We start from the raw sequence: 21,173 nt of genomic DNA, 5'->3' as shown, positions 1-21,173 counted from the left end.
GGCGACCGACCGCCCCGCCGCCCAGCGCCGCGCGCTGCTACCGGCGCCGCCGGCGACACCAGCAACCCCCACGTCACGGTGCCCGCCGCCCGACACGTGACCGGAGGCCACCGCGCCTGCGCGCTCGGCCTCAGCAGAAAACAGACGGCGGGAGCGCGCCGAAGGAGCGCCGCAAGGCGCAGGGCTGATGACGCGCACCCCTGGCCACGCCCCACCTTTCCCGGTGGCGAGCGGACGGCCGCGACGAACTGCGCATGCGCAGAAGCGGGGCGCACGAGTGCTGGGGAGGACGAACTGTGCCTGCGCGCCTCGCCTGCTTCCGCCGGCCCGGGGGGCGGGGCGGGGGCGGGGCCGGAGTGCGCGTGCGCAGTAGTTTGGCGCGCTGCCAGAGGGGCGGGGGCTTGTACGGTGACCCTGGTGCTGCCCCTCAGCGCTCCGCTCCGCCCCGGGGAGCCGCTGCCGCTGAGGGGCTGGGGCCTGCCCTGCCCTGCCCTGCCCTGCCCTGCCGCCCGGCGGCACCGGTGCCGTCAGGCCTGCCGCGCTCCGTGAAGCACTGCGCCATGTTCCAGCTCTGTTCCGGCGGCTCAGGGCCTGGGGAGGCGGTTCGGTCCCAGCCGCCCCACAGGCTCCGCTCCGAGCGGGCGGTGCGGCCCTGGGTGCTCGCCGGAGGGTCCCCGCCGCCAAGCCCTGCCGCTGCCCTCCGGCCTCCTTGCGCCTGGCGCCGGGGTGAGGTCTGCCCGGCCGCCGGCGGCCACCTCTGAGCAGAAAAGCCCCGCGCCCGCAGCCTTGTCACCCCCACTCGGCGCTTCAGGAGGAGCCCCCCCCACCCCTCGTCTTCCCACTCCATCAGAAGAGGGTTGCTGGAAAAGGGCAGCGGTTTTATCCCATTTGTCGGATCGAAAATGGAAAAGTTATCTTAATCTTCCTGCTCTCATAAGTAGGAACAGCACCAGTGCCACTGCAGAGCTGTAACATAGGGCATCTCTCAGCAAAGTTGTAAGAGCTTGTCCTATAACGAAGCCATTCGTGCTAACCACCGCTTTCAGGAGTTGTTTTGCACTATATTCCTGCTCCGTTCTCAGGAGCTTTGTGAGTGAATCAGAGTGCAATGAATGTGGATATGGGTGTTGCTGCCAGAGTTCTTACTTTTTATTTCCCTTAGGAGCTAATCCAGCTTCAATTCATTAAATAGAATCATAGAATCATTAAGGCAGGAAAAGACCTAAGATCATCAAGTCCAACCGTCAAGCGAATGCCACCATACCCACTAAAACCTCTCCCAACAATAGTCACCTTGTGGAAAGCAGTGTGGGAGTATGTATTTGTATCCCAGAATACCTGCTTTATCAGGCATTGCTCGAGTCAATGCAACACAAAGTCCGTATTTCTCACTTGACTGTCACTTCTAAAGTCTTTCGTAAAAGGGCTGTGTAGTCCTTACTGTAAAGAAAGATTGTTGCAGTCAATATCCACTTTTAGCAAGTATTTATGTATTTACTTGATTTTAGCAAAAAATAATAAAAACTATTAAATAACTTTATAAGCATGTAATCCCGTCTAAGACTTTTTCGCTGCCTGTGGAACAGTTTCCCTAAAATAAATGCCTTTTAGTTCTCCGAAGGATCAAAAGTACCAACGAAGACCACTGGGAGGAGCAAGTGACTTGTGCAAATGCGGTCTCTGTGGCGACTCAAACGGCCGCTGTTCATAGACCGCATCGGAAATTTGGACACAAGTCTAACATTTAAGAATGAACTTCGTGCCTAAATAATTATACAGCGTTCAAAAATTAATCTTACTCCTTGTGGCATCTGTGCTAAAGCTACTCATTCCTAATTCATCCCTTCCATTATCTGTGGGCCTTATCTTTTGCTGTCATTCCACCTAGCTGAGCCCCTTGCCCCTGTTATCACCCTTTTCGTTATTATATTTTGTTTTCAGTTACCACCTTCAGCTCTAGTAACTTTTACTCCCACAGCCTCACAGAAAATCCAGTGAGGTGCAACCTGGGGTCCCAAGAGAACAAGACTGCTTGAAAACCTGTGATGTGAGATGGCGTGATGCTGCCATATATGAGAGGACTGGCAAGGAAGGGCACGTTAAATTTGTGTGGGAATCAGGTTAAACTGGGCACAGGCTCTGCCAGCTGTTGGGGAATAGCCACAGGAGTGCTGTGAGGCCGCAGGCCAGGTAACAGAGACACCGACGTGGTACCATCATTTGTGTGAAATGGGCAGAACAACAGGAGGGCGCTTCCTAGAGGATCTTGCAGAGGGGCCCTCAGTCAAGCAAACAGGTTGATGTGAAAGTTTTCCTTCAAACAGTTTCAAAACGACCTGCAGGGGAGACATCTCACCTAGGGGCCAGGCTAAATCCAGTCCAGGAAAACCTCAAATTATGTCTGATGGAGATGTGAAGAGCCCCAGAACTTTTGTGTGCCGATCTGCTCCATTTGTATCGTATAACATACTAATGTAGCTGTAGCCACAAAAGCCCAGGATAAATCTGGGAAATGTGGAAAAAAAGGAGAGGATAGGAGAACTTCCTCCTTTCCATCCAGTGGAATCAGCTGCTGTCCGATTTTGAACTGGACAAGACGTGGTGTGGTGCACATCCTCACGGCCAAGTCCTGATGCGGGGATGAGTGTTGCCGTATTGACAAGGCAACACCCGAAGTGAGGTGTCAGAACTAATCTCTCCTTGCTATTCTGCGTGATGTGAAACAGAAAACCCCTTTAACATGTCCTACAGATCAGACCCACTGTTAGCTCTCTCTTTACAACTGGTTGTACCTAAGGCTGCGTGTTCGTCTATAAGCTTGGCCTACACGTACATTTTGCACTGTAACAACCAGGTTAGTTAGAAGTGTAATTTTTCTTTTTACCAAAATAATTAATTCCTCATTAACATAACTGGATGCAATCACACAGTATATCTTCCATTCTTCAGAGAAATAAATATCGATAAAAACACTTCAATATATCGGTTTTACTTTTTCACTGGTAAGCTAAGGTCTTGGTTGCTATTTCACAGTTTCACACTATGGCAAACTTGTTTCTATCCAGGCAAGTGCAACCAACAAAAGTCATGTTCATGAAATTTTACAATGAGGTGCTGTGCAATGTACTTCACTTCACACTGGTTTTTGAGCAGTTATAAGACAAATGGGTACAGAAAAAAAAGAAAATACTTATCCAAACATACATTTATAACATACCTTTTTTAATATGTGGAGTGGCACACTGATTTATTAGGCATTCACACAGCAATGAGCCCTACACAGACACATTACATAGTTAAGGACTTGGTGTGCTCCTTTTTTAAGGCAAAAAAGAAGGAAATATTTACCAGACTACCAAGAATAAATGCTAAAAATAAAAAAAAAAAAAGTTTGAAAACTGAAGTCTGATTTCAGGGCTATAAAATGAGCCTTAAAGTTGTACAAAAATGAATGTATTGTAGTTAATCTAAAAGACCATCAAATGGAATACATTTTAATTGTATTCCATTGAGCTCCCAAAATGATCTTCTTCTGGCATTTACCCTATCACATTGCCCACTTATTTCTAGGAAATATGTAAATAATTAATACTTTTAAAAATAAAATCTAAAGATATAAACCCTTATGCAGTTAAACCCCCTAATATTTCATAGAATCGTAGAATCATTAGGTTGGAATAGACCTTTAAGATCATAAAGTCCAACTCTTGACCTAATACCACCATGCCCAATAAACCATGTCTATATGTGCTACATCAGCATGTTTTTTGAACACCTCCAGGGATGGTGACTCCACCACTTCCCTGGGCAGCCTGTTCCAATGTTTGACCACTCTTTCGGTAAAGAAGTTTTTCCTAATGTCCAACCTAAACCTCCCCTGGCACAACTTGAGGAGATTTCCTCTTGTCCTATCCCTTGTTACTTGGGAGAAAAGGCCAACACCCACCTCACTACAACCTCCTTTCAGGCAGTTGTAGAGAGCAATAAGGTCTCCCCTCAGCCTCCTTTTCTCCAGGCTGAACAACCCCAGTTCCCTCATCCGCTCCTCACAAGACCTGTTCTCCAGACCCTTCATCAGCTTCGTTGCCCTTCTCTGGACACGCTCCAGCACCTCAATGTCTTTCCTGTAGTGAGGGGCCCAAAGCTGCACGCAGCATTCGAGGTGCGGCCTCACCAGTGCCGAGTACAGGGGCACGATCACCTCCCTACTCCTGCTGGCCACGCTATTTCTGATACAGGCCAGGATGCTGTTGGTCTTCTTGGCCACCTGGGCACACTGCCGGCTCATGTTCAGCTGGCTGTCATCCAGCACCCACAGGCCCTTTTCCAATAAGCACCTTTCCAGCCACTCCTCCCCAAGCTTGTAGCACTGCATGGGGGTCGTTGTGACCCAAGTGCAGGACCCGGCACTTGGCCTTGTTGAACCTTGTACAATTGACCTTGACTCATCAATCCAGCCTGTCCAGATCCCTCTGCAGAGCCTTCCTACCCTCGAGCAGATCTACAATCCTACCCAACTTGGTGTTGTCTGAAAACTTACTGAGGGAGCACTCAATTCCCTCATCCAGATCATTGATAAAGATGTTAAACATGACCAGTCCCAACACTAAACCCTGGGGGACACCACTTGTGACCATTCACTGGCTGGATTGAACCCCATTCACCACAACTCTCTGTGCTCGGCCGTCCAGCCAGTTTTTAACTCAGCTTAGAGTACACCTGTCTAGGCCATGAGCCACCAGGTTTCTTAGGAGAATGCTGTGGGAGGTGGTGTCAAAGGCTTTACTGAAGTCCAGGTAGATGACATCTACAGCCTTCCCCTCATCAACTAGGCGGGTCACCTGGCCATAGGAGATCAGGTTGGTTAAGCATGACCTGCCCTTCATGAACCCATGCTGGCTGGGCCTGATCCCCTGGTTGTCCTGAACATGCCATGTGAGCGCCCTCGAGATGAACCACTCCATAATCTTCCCTGGTACCGAGGTCAGGCTGATGGGCCTGTAGTTCCCTGGATTTAGAATGGGCAAGGCAAATAAAATGCATTAACTGCCAAATAGATTATTTCAGGGAGCAAATATACATAACTTAAAGTATTAAAGATGAAGTTTTCAACTTAAATGTTACTGTTCAGAAGAGACAAACCCCAGCAATTCACAGCAGAAAGTGGAACAGTCAGGGCAGTAACCTCCATTTCATATCTTGTTTTATCCAGAGATGGTTCTACAAAGCAGGCAGTTTTGTCTCCTCTCTGGTCTGATTATGTTTTGCAATCAGGCAAAAGCAAAACTCAATGGCTTTATAGTTTTTCTTTAGATATCAATGTATTTGAGTTTTTTTTAATAGATTTTATCACCTATAATTATACTAACAGATCTTTCAATCCTCTTTAGACAGTACATGATCTTTAAAAGTAGATCTTTCACTGGTTTTCAATTGCTTAAATCCTACTGATATCTATAGCCCAAGGTAGCCTCTACGTTATCTTAGTCTGAAAGCATTTCTGATTACTTCCTTTAAAATTACAATACTTGTAGAAACTTATCACATCTTTAGTCCGTATTAATAGATTTCTTCCTGAGTGTCCCCAAAATATAGGCTAATTATGCAGCTAATGCACTTCCTTTACTTATTTTAGATTAATATCCAAATTAGGTAATGTAAAAAACTGACCCTGCACATAGATGCATTGAAGATGAAATACACCTGTCAAAGCACCCTTTACACACCTGAGTTTTACCCTCTAGGCATTTCTATGGAATACTTTAGCTGCTTGCCAAGTGTCAGATCAGCATTTGTTATTCTACCTGCATAAACCATTATCAGTGATGAAATCCTGTATATCACCATGGATCTTTTATGACCAGTGTTACCAGTCTTCTACTCCAAAGTGCTGCAGTTCATTGAAAATATTTTAAAATCTAAATGATTTCAAATACACCACAACTGCATTTATGCTTTAAACAAACCTTTATTTTGTAAAGCTTAAAAACTTAATGTATTTGTGAAACTGTAAATGTTTATATATTTGTTTAGGAATCATAAACCGAAAGGGGGCAACTTACACATACACTCATACTGAATTGGCTCTATATTAAAATCTAGACAAGGAAAAATATTTCCTGCTTTGATTGGGACCTCTTAAATCTAGACTCAATTTCAGAATAAGATTTTACTTATATCTTACTCATCTTTAAAAGCTGAAGTTTATTTCACACGTGTCACTGTCGCTTTCAAATAGCAGCAATTTCATTCCAGATGAGCTCAATAGTTCTTAACATGGACAGGTTTTGATTCCCAAGTAACGCTTTGAAAACAGAAGATCTGGGTCATTACAATGTTCATTCTACTGCACAGTAAATCGAAATGTGGCACATACTAAACTTTATTCACCTCAGCTGTATTACGCTCTGAAAGCTGGAATTCTTCTTGACTCACTCTAAAATATGATCTACGGACGCAGCTATGTTATTGGCATACAGTCTGCCGTAAGAAAAAAAAAAAAACCTCCTTAAAACCCCTGATGTACCAGCTGAAGTATAAGCTATATCAACAAAATGGCTTTTTTGCAAGGATAAGGAACATTTATTTTGATTGTTCAGTATAGCTCTATTAGCACTTTATAATGCAGATCAACTCCGAGAAAGTTTATACAGGTCCCAGAATATCCTGCTTCTCTACAATGTCACCATTTGCTGCAGAACTCGTATCTAGAAGGAAAAGCAGCTCCCGTGGCTCCCATGAAGCTCAAATTGACTACATAGCAGTGCAATATTGCAGCTTCAAAGATGAACTGACCTAGTCATCTCAGTGGGATGCTGAGTTAATGCACTCTTTCTGGCGTCTCACAGCATATCTCCTGCAAGCAATACCATTTTCCCTTCCAAACAGTAGCTTCTCCCACTAGCTCCTGCAATTAAAAAATCTGCAGTATTTTAAATATGTGCCAATGACTTAGATTAAAAATAATTCATTTTGAAATGTATAAGAAAAAAAAGACCCTGCCTGGGTTGTATCCAGCTTTATATATAATTCATTCAAAAATCATTTAAAGTATAGCTGCCACAGAACTCTCTGGATGCTATTTGAAAAGCTACAGCCACCAGTGTAAAATGCACCCTTGGCAGAGTGCATGGCATCTCCTTGATACCATCCTGCTAGTCCAGGACTAAACGTTCTGATCGTACCAGTCAAACACCTCTGCCGATGCAGTGAAAGCACAAGGTCGGAAACCATTAAGTCATTAAGGGCTTGGTGATAGATCCCTCTCCATATCTTAACATCTGAATCAGTTTTACTATGTACATCACTGTGATACCACAGTGAGATATCAGTCAGAAAAAGGAACTTCCAAAGCCATACATCCTGTCCCTATAAAGAAATCCATACATGAGTACTGTCAATCTTAAGAAATTAAGAGTTAAAATTCAAACACTTGATTACATTTGCATAGTTGTGAAAATTTATTAGTTACAGTGTAATGAAAATCAACTTTTTTGGTACAGGCAGAAGTAAAAACATACATTATATAGAAAAAAATCACAGCTTTAAAAACTGGCTTACATTGTTTAAAATGAGTAAATCTGGTTGCATTTCAAGGCATTGGACTTTAATACTTAATTTTATGCCAAACCATCACACAGTGCAAGAAATATTCTGCAATAGTATAAACTCCATACAGCAGTCTTCAGAGTATTTAGTCTCACAGAATCTCCTGGTGGCAAAAAAAAAAAAAAAGTACTGAATATTTTTCCATTTAAACACAAAACATCACTGAAGTTAAATTTTCCTTTCTTTACATACTCTCTATTACAAAAATATCAAATTGTGAATTTGACAGTGTATTCTACAAATAAATGCGCCATGGACAACAGGAATTGCAACTTTGGGACAGTTACTTTACAAAGTGTATTATAAAAATAAATTATATGGCAAACATCAAACAAAATCAAGCATGTGCCTTAGGCTTTGCAAATAAAAGTGAAATTCAGCTGGCAGAAAGACCACTTCTCTCTCTCTGATGTGTACTTTCAAAACATCAGCAAGGCCCTTCATTCTTAAAGCTCTACCAAGAAAAAAAAATATAAAATCTAATGGAAGCAATAAATACTTCCACAAATAATCAGTAGCACAAGTGACCCCGGTGTTGATGGTAGAGAGCTTCTACAGTGATCCATCCAACTGGCAAGGAAGGTAGTGCACACAGAGGGCGCATAGTAGGGGCGGTAACTCATCTAGAGTTCATGCGTAACTGGTGAATGATGACACTCTCTAAAAGAAAAGATAGCAAAACATTTGGTTTTATGAAACTGCAGATACAAGTTACTTTAAAGAACAATTACAATGGCAGCGCAAAGCGCTTTTATTCTAGAAATATCTCACAGACTGACTCTTACATCACTGGTTGATAAAAGCTATCCTGGCTAATGCTACAAAGGGAAACTAAATTAGTACCAGGCTAGGGCTCAGAGACCCTCGGCTCCCACTTCAATGTCAAGACCATCATCTGGTCGTCCCTAGGGAAAAAGAATCATACAGCTGAGTGGATGAAACCACAGGGACACCAGGGTTCCAGTCCCACCCCTGAACCAGATAGAAGACGACTTGGGGTTGGGTCTTTTGTATCCTGTCTAAGCAAATATACATCATAAATCTGCTGGCAACGCTGAAATGGGGATGAGGAAGTGGTATGGAGTAATTTCTCATGTTTTTATCTAAATTTGGGTTAGAAACCTATGCTGGTTTTATTCAGCAAATCTGCTTGAATTTTGTTAATGAATTAATGGGGATAAATTTCAGCAAAACTAAGTGTTGGCATTGTCTTTGAAAGGCTGGGTTTAACTTTGCCCTGGGTGTAACATAGGAGATCCCTGATCCTGACTAATCTCTGGGCTCTGCTGAAATACTAATGACCTTGTCTTCTGCTCTTCTATCTATACTCACTGCTCTTACAGGCAACATTTTTAATGTAAGAATTTAGCTATCAATGACATTTTTCTCTGAAAAGGTGTATTTTATGCATTTTAAATAATGTAACTGTACCAATGCTAACTAGAAGCATACAATAATACATTCTCAGAAATACTCATTTGCTTCACTGAAATTATTTTTCTTAAGATTCCCTCCTCTCTTAAAAGTCTGAAGATTTTTCAAAATTTACACGACCCAAGAAATGCCACTAATCATATCATTATTCCCTTTTACATTTTTACTGACTTCTGTCTTTGTCTGCTTCCTAACTATTATTTGCAAGATGTTTAAGTTACATTATAAGAAGAAAGAAAAATCAAAATGTTTTCCACTAGATGGCAGATTCCAGGGATGCTCTTCATACATGGTGAACCAGAAAAGCAGAGCTAAGGCAACATTCAAGAAAATATGTTCAGGCAAATGAAATAATAGAATTTCCCAAATAGAAAGTATTTCTTTTCCATATCATTTATCAATAACAAATGGTTTTCAACAAGATATGTGTAGGAGTTCTACCAAATTTGAGCAACGAACGTGAAAGAAGCACACGCTACGGAATGATGTTACCTTACAACCAGTGCTGTTCTCTGACTTCAAGCTCTTGTGGAATATGATGTAAAAAGCTGCATTTACTTACGACAGGATTGTTACCTCAGGCAAACTCTCCCATTAACTTCAATGGGAGTCACACGAACTCTATATGAAACAATTTTTTTCTTAATATTCACTATGCACATTACATATTAATAGAGTTCAGATACAAAATTCTAAAACCTTAGTGGGTAGCAGAAAAATATCATGCTTCTTTTAAAGGCTCATTCACTGAATGAACAGTAAAACTACAGTAGGTTTCTGAATCAGTCTTCCTCCTACAGACCAAACAGCAATTATGTAAAAAAGAGGAGAAATAATAAAAAAAAATCAAATAAATTCTACTTCTATTATTCATTTGTTCATTGATTTCTCACACACATATATGTATGCTTAGTTTGTCTATCAGTTGTTTGTATTTTAAATGCTTACACATAAAAATATATATTATACACACACATACACTCACACACTCTAGTTACTAAAAGAGGTGTCTGAGCAGTTATTAAGCTAAAATTATAGTAAGCCAGATTTTGTCAGATTTTTGTTGGACCACCTTCTGTAGGAATATGATTATATCTGTAGGATATGGTTAAGTAAATTTTTCTAGGGCAACAGATGTGACTGTTTCAAGGAGCTATGAATTCACTTACACGAAACAAGTTATTTTAATGACAGGGAGAGAAAACAAAGTTAATGTAAAACCACTAATTCTGCTTTCAGTCCCACTGATGTAAATCAGAACTCTTCCAGGAAACACATCATTAACAGCTGGCCTATGAAAAATACCAGTTCATATAATGAAGCACATCAACTGACATTTTAACATATGAAGTTTAATTTCTTCTTACAATATATACAACCAAATAACAACACATAATACAAAAATGCATGTACCACAGACAACACACGCCCAAGCAACAGAACAGAATCATATATCAGCATTTCTATTTTTAAAATCCTGAAGGGAGGATTCTTTCAAGTGAAGAATCATTATACCTGAGTGATTCACACCTGACTCTCAGAGCTGATAGCTCTGCATCTGAGAGTAGTTAACACTGACTGCGGCTTCCAAAAAGCCAAGTAAAGAGCCATGTGTAGGGAGTAAGATTCAAAGTGAAGTTAACATCTATAATGAGAAATGTTGAGTACAGTTTTTCCTGAGAGCACTCAGGTAACATTAAGGGAAAGAGGGTAACTCACACTGACGTAGGGGAGAAAAACATTCCCCTAAATGAAAACAAGTTCGAAAGATGAGCTCACAGAAACTCCTGCCAGCAAACTACAGGTTTCAAAGTGACTCAATGAAATTGGCCACTGATGTGTGATGGGAACATATAATTGGTCTGAAAATTGTCCTGACTGTTGCAGCTTACAAGCACCTGAAACACAGTAGGACAGTAGCTTACTCCTTTTAAAGACATGCTCTTCCACATCTGATCAGAATTACTGAATATTCATGTTAATACTGAGCATGTTTTAGAACATGTGTAGCATATTTCAGGCAGTAACATATGACTTGGCATCCAACTGCCATGAATCAACATATTAACATGACTTCAGTGATTACTCACATGATGCCATTACTGGGTGCTGAGTGGTTTGAGGTTTAAATATGGTAACATGCATACTCTATGGGCATATTCAGAAGAGTCACAAAGTGTTATTTGTTTTTTGAAAAATCACAGTAATGAGTGTCAGGAAAGGAAAAAAAGGTGGGCAAAATAAATCAAAATCTCTGTTTTTCTTCTGTTATTTACTTAGCATGTTTACCAACCTGAGAGAAATCCCCCAGGCATTAGCGTTAAAATTCTGTGCTCCCTCGTTTTCAGTCACACTTACTCAAATGTATTGCTCTGCTAATGACTATGTTAGCAATACATATGTAACTTTAATTCAGGTGATGGGATCTAATCTAGGGAACACAGTGGAAAACTTACTGGGAACTAGATTTAAAATCACAGAGACCATCTGGAGAGCCGAGGGTGCACCTTCTCAGTCCATGTGTGATGCTCATGAGTGGGTTGGCATTTTCCCTGCTCCTCCCCCTCTCCACCTTACTGCTGTCCTAAGCCATATGTTCCCACTGCTGGGCTTGAGCTATCACGACTGCTTATATGGCCATGCAGTCAGCCAGAATAGGGCATCTCTCCAGCTGACATTGAATCCTACCAAAAATACAAAGATTGGTTCTCAGCCAGCTCAGTTCCTGATGAAGCACTGTAACTATCATTATTACTCTGAGTTAAGTGCATTTTGCTACTGAAACTGTTACACTTCATTTAAAAAAAAAAGAAATCAATACAGAGAAAAAGGTAAGAGAGAGAAAGCATGAACATGAGTCGTTCTAGATGATCACCTGGACAGAAGGTGGCTTGGTTTCTGCATCGTAATCCAGTAATGCAGAATACACAAGAAGCCCTGTAAATAAAGGCCCTAATATTTTCCTATGGATTGCTGTATCAGAGTTTGATTCTTTGGTGCCCAGTAAAATCTGAGGTCTGAACAAAGCTTGGTATTTCTGGCATCACTCTCTTCTGTTCATTCTTTGATGTATGAAAGTGAGCTCATGCTACATTCTTCCACTCAGTGGGGCACTGCTAAGGTCTTGCTCTTCTCCTCCGTCATCCTTTTCATCAAACTGGAAGAACTTCTAATTCTGGAGACCCCTATTGCTTTGTCAGATTTGGTTGAAATTGGTTGGTGTGTTCAATGCTATTCATCAAGGAAGGACAGATGGAGGGATGGGTGAACACAGACCCTTTGTCTTCTAAGTCTTCTTTTCACAAAAGGCCAGGTTCAAAGGCAGCCTTTGGAACACGGACCAGAATCCAGAGGGGCTCCTTCCTCCCAGTGCAATATCCTGACCGCTCAACCACTCTCTTGTTTCTGCTCAGTGAATACTGAAGCCCTCCATGCAGAACAGCACAGCCTTTACAGGAAGGGATGAGAATGCTACCTTCTTCCCCCTCAACTGTCTGTCAGTGTCATTGGTGAACCTGGCTGAAGCTGATGTGGGTTTAAGTCTCCTCAGATACTGGTGAGGAGGGAGACTCATCGCCTACCTTTCAAGTGAGGTTTCAATCAAAAGCTTTTTAAAATAAGCAGCACTATCCCTACATTTGTGTGGTATCTAATCTACTAGAAGGCACTCATGAATCCACAGTCACTTTAAAGCTGCTGCTTGTTTCCTACACCTGCCTTCTTTCTTTTTCTGGCCAGAGAGCCTGGAACTAAGCTATGTTAAAGCTAGCCTTTATGGGTTTTTGCCAGATTCCTTTTAGATCAGATCAGTTCGCCAGTTAAGTTCAAACACTTGTGCCAGCTCAAGAGACAACCACATGGAAGCGAGTACTTTCTTGGCTGGAGGTGACAGAGACAGGACTACAGCTTTTGACTCCAGTGTGGGGTTACATCCTGACTTTAAGTGACCATGAAATTGTGGCTTGACCGAAACCTCTTAAAGGAAATACAAGAATACCTAGATTATGGGGATCTTGATTAGGTTCAGAGGCTGCAATGCTAGTTAAGTCACAACTGAAACACTGACTAGACAAGGGCAGCAGAAGAACTTCAGGAAGATCTTCAGGACGCCTCTGGGGCTTAGGCACTGTCCTTAGACTTGGTTCTCTAAATTGCCTTCTGGAGCTGACCTACTGAATGGAGAATCTTACTGTAGTCACTAAACATAACTGTCTTCAGATTCAGAGGAAATTCCAATATAATAAAGACAGTTATGCTTCAACTCTTAAGACTTCCAAACTACAGGTTTCTTTTTTCTTCATCTTATCCTTCTTCTACCTTTAAGAAACAAGAATCTCAGGTCAATTAAAGCATATTTTAAAAATGATGAGTACAACTAAATACCTATTTTTAGCTAACGGTTAAATCAGTTGCCTGATTCCAATTCTTTAGGCTTCTGCTATGGAGCAAAAGTTCCTTTTTGTTGTGCTGCCCCCGGGAAAAATAACAGGATCCTTGATCTGACCTGTCTGGAGTTTCTTGAGCCCGTCTCATGAAATCCTGCTGACTCTACAAGAGTAATCCCTGGCTTGTGCCTGCAGTTCTGTTTCAGTTGTGTTAATTTGTGTGTCCTGGATTTCAGGTACTGTAAGGCTGGCTTGTTTCTTCAGGTGATTTGATTTCTTAGATCTCAAGCAAAACAAACAAATTTTTCAGCCACAGGCACACACAGAGTATTGCCTTGAGTACAGCAACAGTTAACTAAGGAACTAAGTTTCTTTGAAACAAGGATCTGAAAAGGAAGGCTTAAGGCAGCTGTAGTTCATCACTGTAACAAGCCACATTAGCTTGGGGCTCATGTTTGCAATATTATTTAAATGGCTGTTTTGACCTGAAGACTTGCTTCAGTGCCAGTATTTAGAGTGAATATCCAGCAAAAAGCTCTTAATAATGTGTTTTCTTCAAACATCTGCTAAAACGTCTACATTACAATAAGAACAGTAACATCTCAGCAACAATGTATTGACAAATTGAGGCTTTTAAATGATAACAATTAGTTGAGAGTATCTGATGTATTTCTGGTATAGTAACTCATATTGCTTGCTAATTTCAGTTTCCAAGTTTTATCTGAAATACTGGGAACTAAGTGTTATGAAAAATGCTACTAATATGAATCTGATTTTCAGATGTCATAGGAATGAGAACCTTAAAATTAACAGGTATTGCAGGTGCTAGACATGTAAAAATTGAAACCTCCTTTTCTGATGTGGCAGCAGCTTTCACAGCACAGACAAAATGTCCTTCATGTCAATAATAAAATGCCAGCGTAACGCTGGGATAATGGCTATATCTGGGTCTCAAAGTGGAGAGAAATGCAGACTGAAGACTAAACATGCAGACTGAATATAATTTTGTTGACCTTCTGTGACAGATTCCTCCATCAAATCTCTTCCCCCAGACAGAAAGCCATTTAATATTTCACCCATTGGTGCATCTTCTTTTCTGTGAATTGTATTTATTAATTATTGGTGGTCTTCCTGCCTCGCCATTCCTAACCACTGGGTCCTTTGCAGCTTGCTGTGGTGGTTGAGGTATTATACAAGCTTTAAAACCCTCATTTATCAGTCTGCTTGGCTCCATTTCTTTTGATTGTGACTTTTTTCTGCAGAAATTGATCACTCAATGGAAATGCCCTTTAATAATTTTACTGTTATTAAATAAACAATCATAACAATCATTGGGATCCACACCACTTCCATGCTGGAACAATTCCTTAAAACATGCTTTAAAATGCAAACATATAAATGAGGAAATCACAAAGAGGGAAGGAAAAACGATGAACCACTGTGGTATTGTGAGGCGGTCTGTATTTAAGACAAAATATTTCAAACAATTGAGAACTAAGAATAACATCCATACCAAACCCTATCTTTTTCACTGTCTGTACCTGAGCTGTGCCTTTAGATAGCAATTTCTGCCACCAGCAGTCCATGTGACTTCCCCTCTAAGACATAAGGATGTTTGGCAACTAAGGTTTAAATATAGCACAAGTTCATCCAACCAGGAAAACTGAAAACCTCGTGAAGTCAATGGCGTGACTTCCTTCATAGCCTTCAGTGGTCTTGGAGCAGGCACAAATGGACTGTATTGATTTTAGCTGGATCAATGTTTCTCAAGCTTTTTCTAAAGACTAAACACCTTTTGGCTCACTTGCCTTCATCTGACCCCTGAGCTGGCAGTACCCCAGTGGGTGTGTAAGTCGGGGACCTGGCTGTAAGTACTGTCTACAAGTGTTAACCCCCCCTGGAAGAAATAAGCTGCTGCTTAGCACTGCTGCTGCTAAACACTGTGCAACCTCCCTACCCCTCTGAATTTTGTAACCACCTTGAGAAAGCAGCTCACCACTGAGAAACACTGCTTTGGATGGGAGACTCCTAGAGTCACACAGTCCCCATCCCTTCTCTCTTCCCTTCCCCTCCCTCCCGCACCTGAGGTACTAGCTTTCATTAAAACGGGACCTCAGGTGGGCTGCCTCCTGGCATCGCTTCCCTAGGCAACGCTGCATCTCAATAATGTGATCACAGGCAGGAAGGAAAGTGCCTCATGCAGTAGCGAAGGTGGAAAGTGATCCGTTAAGGTGGAAGACAATCTAGTAAAAGTGACCAAACTTCCTCCGATCTATAAAAAAGTGACCAACTCTACCATTAAGAACTCCTGAACTAGATTAACAGGCTAGTGCAGTTGCCCGATTCTCACTTCCTAGGCTGAAAGTCCTCCTGGTGTACAACTGCCTTTTTGATGTTTTGGGTTTTTTTTTTCTTTTTTAAACTTCAGTAAGAAAACAAAAGGATGTTGTTACTTAAGTAGTCAGTGCACACACTTATTAGTTTGTTGTAAGTGACAGCTGCAGGACTTCATTAGTTCAGGCAAACGTGAGCAACTACACAGACAGGGGGGGCTGACTTCCATGGTAGCAGTAAAACCTGCAGAACATACCCCCTGAGCCACTGCCATCAGCCCTGACCCCCGCCCAGGGAGGCAGAGCTGCTGGCTGAAGATTTCTTCAGTTCTATTTTCATAGACTGAGTCTCGGCACGAGGCTCGAATTTTGTCACATTTCCTGCTCCTGGGGCTGCCACTACTGGCTTTCCAGCTTTCATACCTTTTGACACAGGAATGCGGGTGGGTGTAGGTCTCGGGGATGACCCATCCTGTCCTGTCTGCAAAAGAGAGAGACAGAGAGTAATGACATGAACAGAAGATTTTTTTCTTTTCTTATATGCTCATCTTATATTTTTCATTGGTTCTTCATTTACCTCTCAAGCATCAATGTCCCAAATCATGCCTATTAGCAAATTAATGTTCACATTTGGAACCTGGCCATAGCACATACTGCTAGAGTAGGGCCAGAGGTATAATCGGGATCAAACGAGTTTCCCAGAGCTGAGGTCTGGTGTTTTGGATCAAGATGTCAGGGGGATGGGAATCCCTGCAAAACTCCGAGTCCACAGCACCACACAGTGCAGGATGGCCTTAGAGGCTACTGAAACACTGGCTTAGCTGTCAGACTGCTACAATATTAGCATCTTGCAGAGAGACTAGCAACAGGCCCTCAAAACAGTATAGCCACGTGAGGCTAATGCTGAACCCAGAGTAACTGCCATATTTTCAGAGCTGGGGCAAGATTTCTCAGCATTATAGACAAAATTGAACTTTGCTTCCCAAAGTATGCTGGGGCCATGGCTGGGGCCACTTATTTCTGCATGGGGAAGTGCACGGGGCTGGGAGAGAGAGACAGAGCAAAGATTTGGGTTTCCTTTTCCTGTAGCTGTGGGAGGAAGGATATGGGAGAGGGCTCTCCCCTCCAAGCTCTAGCCACAACTTGATGAACTCTGGTGAGGATAAAGCAGGCAGCCCACGTTTCCAGGGATACCTCAAGGCGTTGTGGACATGGTCATTTTAATATCTCTGCCAGTCTGCTGCCCTGGACAACATCCTACCAAGCACAATTATCCTCAAGTTTGAGGACTTCAGAATACAAAAAAATAAAAATGGCCTAAGCAGTTAAGGACCCAAGCATGGGGCTGGCAGACCCAACATGGCTCCTGCCAGGGATCTGTGTCCTTCTGGAGCACCAGCTGGAGGCCAGGCCAGCTATCCTATAACTTTGAAAATGCAGTCAGTACATATAAATTTAGGCAACTGAATCCCACTGTGTAAATGCACAAGGAGCACTTGGATAGGACAAAAGGATTCAGAAGAGCCAACTGGCATTTTCTATCTCCAGATAATGTTGCACCTACTCTGCAAGGCCAAAACTGGAAGCTACCCCTTGTGGACCCAGAAACTACTGATAATCATGACAATTCTGAACGGAAAATGTGTTTTGTCTTCTGCAGTGTGCAATACAGACACAAATGTTAACAGGGACAACTTCACTGTCTCAGCTGAATTTCATATGTGACTTTTTCATATTCAGATAATGGACAAAGACTTTGATCTCACAAAAAAGAACACTTCTCATACGATCCTGGAATCCTAGCTAGGCCCATCTGCTAAATAACTAAATTCCGCAACTTATGACATGTAAGCAGAATAAAACTAAACTGCTGAAACAGATTAAATTAGGGGATCATGTCAACTGCAACATGTATTTGCACTTAAAAATGCTCCACGAAGGAGCATTTTTCCCTCTCGAAGGATTTCCAGCCAGTAGCATCAGAGTCTTCTGTCTGCATCCTGAGTATTCAAAGGAAAACCATTCCTTAATCTTCTAAGAACAGTTCAAAACCCCATGTGTACACACACCAAAAAAAAAAAAAAAAAAAAAAATCACAATTGGAAAACTTGAATGCTGTCTGCCTGGCAGGAAGGAAGCCATTTTCAATAACTAAAAGCAACATTTACAATAGCAGTCTAAAGGCTAATATGGAACTCACATGTAGATGTCAAAACAAGTTAGGCCCATACAATTCTGTAGGGCAAAACATGCAAATGCATTCCATCAGCCTTGGAAAATATGTCAACATCCCAGGGAACTCAAATGACAAACATCTTGTACTCCCTGAAAGAGCTCCACAGTGTGTAAACATGAGGCAATCAAATGAAGTAGCTGGAATCTCAGGCATTTCTTCAGCTTTATTCACATGTAAATTATTAACTAAGGATTTGGGTGCTTTCAAGTTACTCATTTCAAGCCTAAATCACTCAAAAGCACTTTGAAAAGAACCCTAACTTGCTTTAAATTTCTCAGTTGCCTTCCTTATGGCATACTAACATGTTGATCATATGGAAGCTAAAGCCTGCTTCACACTCTGCTGCAAAAGCATTTTGTGCTTGCTAAGTGAAATGGCACAAAGGTGGCTCTTCAGCAGGCAGTCCACTTTGGCCAGAGTGACAGGGTATGCAAGCAGAGGACACCCTCCAGTACCGGTCTGTAATGCCTGTGGCAAAGAACCCACAAGACTGTCTGTCTCTCGGTCATTTCATCCAAGAACCAAGCTCTAAGCAATTCCCTCCAGCCCTGTTTGTCTGTAGGCTGCTGTCTTCTGGTTGACACAGGAATGTGGCTTCAACCAGAAACCAACTCTTGGCTCCAACCAAAAACCAACTCCTACGCAGCCGGCAGGGAGTGCCCGAGACATGGCCCCAGCGACGCTGGCTGGCTCTGAGCTGGCAGTATGTAGTGCTGAAACAGCACAGGGGGCCAGAATGCGGTTAGTAAATACATTACTGAGAGCGAGATAAATACATACAGCCACTAAGCTGGTTAGGTCAATAATCAGCACTCGCTGCAGACACTGGCAGGTATATTAAACCGTGAGGCTGCAGTAAGGTTGGACAGTCCCATTAAATGAAGAAAAGCAATTTGAATATACAGAACATTTAGCATGTTTTATGGTTTATAACAGATCCTGCTTAGTGCATTTCATTGACACACAAAAAGAGTGCTTTCATGCACACATTCACTTTTGGAATATTTTAATAACAAACGTTCTTTTTCAGCACTTTTTCCTAATCAGATCAGGGACCAGCTTGCCCTGAACAGAAATGGTTCAGTTCAGTGGCTGACACAAATACATAGTGCAATTTGAGATGCTCTGGGCTACTCAAGCTGTCTGCACAGGGCTGGTAGATAAGACAGAGGACCCAAGGAGACCTGCAACCTCTGATAAAGCAGCTGGAAGTTAGGTAGGCTACTTGACAGCACTTAAAATGACACTAAAGAAGTATATTTGGCCATTTGAATCCTGAAAGGGTGGGACTTCGAGATCTAGTTAATACAGTCAGTGGAGCACAGTGGGAGATTCAGCTCACACTGAAGCTGGCCTCACAGCTGAACCACCCCCCAGTCTCCACAGAACCTCCACGGAGACAGCATACAGGGCTCAGTGCTGAGAAGGCGACCGATGACTAGGGACCAACTCAAGCTGCCTGCACTGAGGCATCTTGTGCCATCTGAGGTATCCTGTCAGCTTCCACTGCAGAAGGGTACAGGTCTGTGTTATACCTACCAGCCTCACGCACGTGTCTCAACTGCCATAGGTCATGCAGATAGCTCCATGCACCTCTATAAAGGCAAGCGAGCTGACCTCTGGATCTCTAGTAACTCTGACAGAAGCTTAGAGCATATATGGGACACCTACAAAGAGCTGAATTTAGATGCTGATCTCAAACCAAATGCTGCCCAAATGAAAGTAGCCTTATGGCTGCTTTAATGTGTGCCCAGTTAGCTCTGGCACCTTTTCAGCCATGCCTTGCTGCCTCGGTCACAGGACGCTCTGCATGGTTGGTGCCACGCCACTATGCTGGCTCTGCTGCCACCGGGATTCCCTCTGCTCCCTGCAGATTTGGATGTCATCAGATTCACTGCCGTACCCTGGCAGCACAAACGGGCTCGTAGGAGGTGGGGAGCACAGGGATGAAGTGATTATAGGCCTGACACCCATCCTGGTAGCTGAAGAAGATACAAATTCACCAGCAATCCTACAGCCAAATGTAAGGCCTAAATCAAAAACCAGGATATAGGCACCACAGGGGTTTGGTTTTCTCCCAAAGAATATTTGTTTTTATTCTGTGGGGTTTTTACTGTAAACTATATGAACTGTCCTCGGAACAGGGACTTGGGCTAACGTGCTAAGGCAAGACCAAAAACTACGCTATAGTTTCAGGCTCATTTTAGTCTGCATATCCTCTGGTCTTAGAGTCTTAAATTTTCGGTTGTGCTGTGGTCCATCTGTGATTTAAAAATTATCTGCTAGGTCTGCTAGGGTAGCCCAAGTATTTTCCTGGAGTGGGTTTGACTCTAATCAAAGAAAGCTAAGGAGGACCAAACCCCATTTTTTCCACTTGTAATTACTGAAATCCATAGACTATCATATAAAAGGCAGTTACCAGTTCAGGGTTTGGGTTTTTTGTTTGTTTTGTTTTGTTTTTTAATCAAAGTGGCAATGGTTCTGTTAAATGCTGAATTCAATCCTGGTTAAACTGGTTCAACAGCCTCCATCACATCAGCAACTGCTGTGGACCCCTGTAGGGCTGGACTACGCTGGGTGGCAGTGCTGGTGTGATGAGGCCAGCTGCTTAGCTGGTCAGCCCTGGCCTTCTGCAGCAGGTAGAACATCAAGTGCCTCCAAAACACTTGGGTCCAGTGAGGTTCATGTGCCAGTGGAGACAGAGTCACTGACTGGTGCCATTTTTGGTTCATCTTATTGGTTAAGTGCTCAAAAATTTCCCAAGTTCTCCTTCAGGTGCCTGTGTCTTTCTTTGGATCAAGGTCTCATTTCGTCTAAATCAAAACTGTTGCAGACTCAGAAAAGGACTTGGATCAGGGGAATATAAATCTCCAGCTACTCTAGAGTGTATGTCAGTGTAAATCAACACAAACATAACACCCCTTAATCCATGGGATTCACAGGATTCAAAAACCATGATGGGACCATCATGAAACCAGAGTCTCTGGTTTTGGATTCACATATGCAGGGAGACACAGCAGTTCAGGCTGAACCTTTAAAAGTACCTGTGTGCACCTGAAAATTAACTTCCCCTGCAGTATTGAAGATAACTCTATAAATTCAAATTGAAAGAAGAGTTAAATGTTTTCAAATGTGAAAAGAGTAACCGCAAACTTGTTATAGCAACAGATGGGAGCT

At 42.6% G+C, this 21,173-nt stretch overlaps 1 protein-coding gene across 2 annotated transcripts in view; it reads right to left on the bottom strand.

The window, feature by feature from the left end:
* Positions 1-16,034: 16,034 nt before the first annotated feature.
* The window catches only part of FILIP1 (filamin A interacting protein 1), a 58,468-nt gene continuing 53,329 nt past the window's right edge, over positions 16,035-21,173 (bottom strand). The window contains exon 5 of one of the 2 annotated variants that reach the window (XM_086461458.1): positions 16,035-16,241. In XM_086461458.1, the coding sequence (XP_086317584.1) occupies positions 16,035-16,241 (207 nt within the window). The remainder of the gene's footprint in view (positions 16,242-21,173) is intronic. The other variant, XM_086461459.1, reaches the window with a different exon arrangement.

Source organism: Leptosomus discolor, chromosome 2 (genome assembly GCF_034619465.1).
Source record: "Leptosomus discolor isolate bLepDis1 chromosome 2, bLepDis1.hap2, whole genome shotgun sequence".
NCBI lineage: Eukaryota > Metazoa > Chordata > Aves > Leptosomiformes > Leptosomidae > Leptosomus > Leptosomus discolor.
The sequence above is the reverse complement of the archived record's forward strand: the minus strand, read 5'-3'. Positions and strand labels throughout refer to the sequence as shown.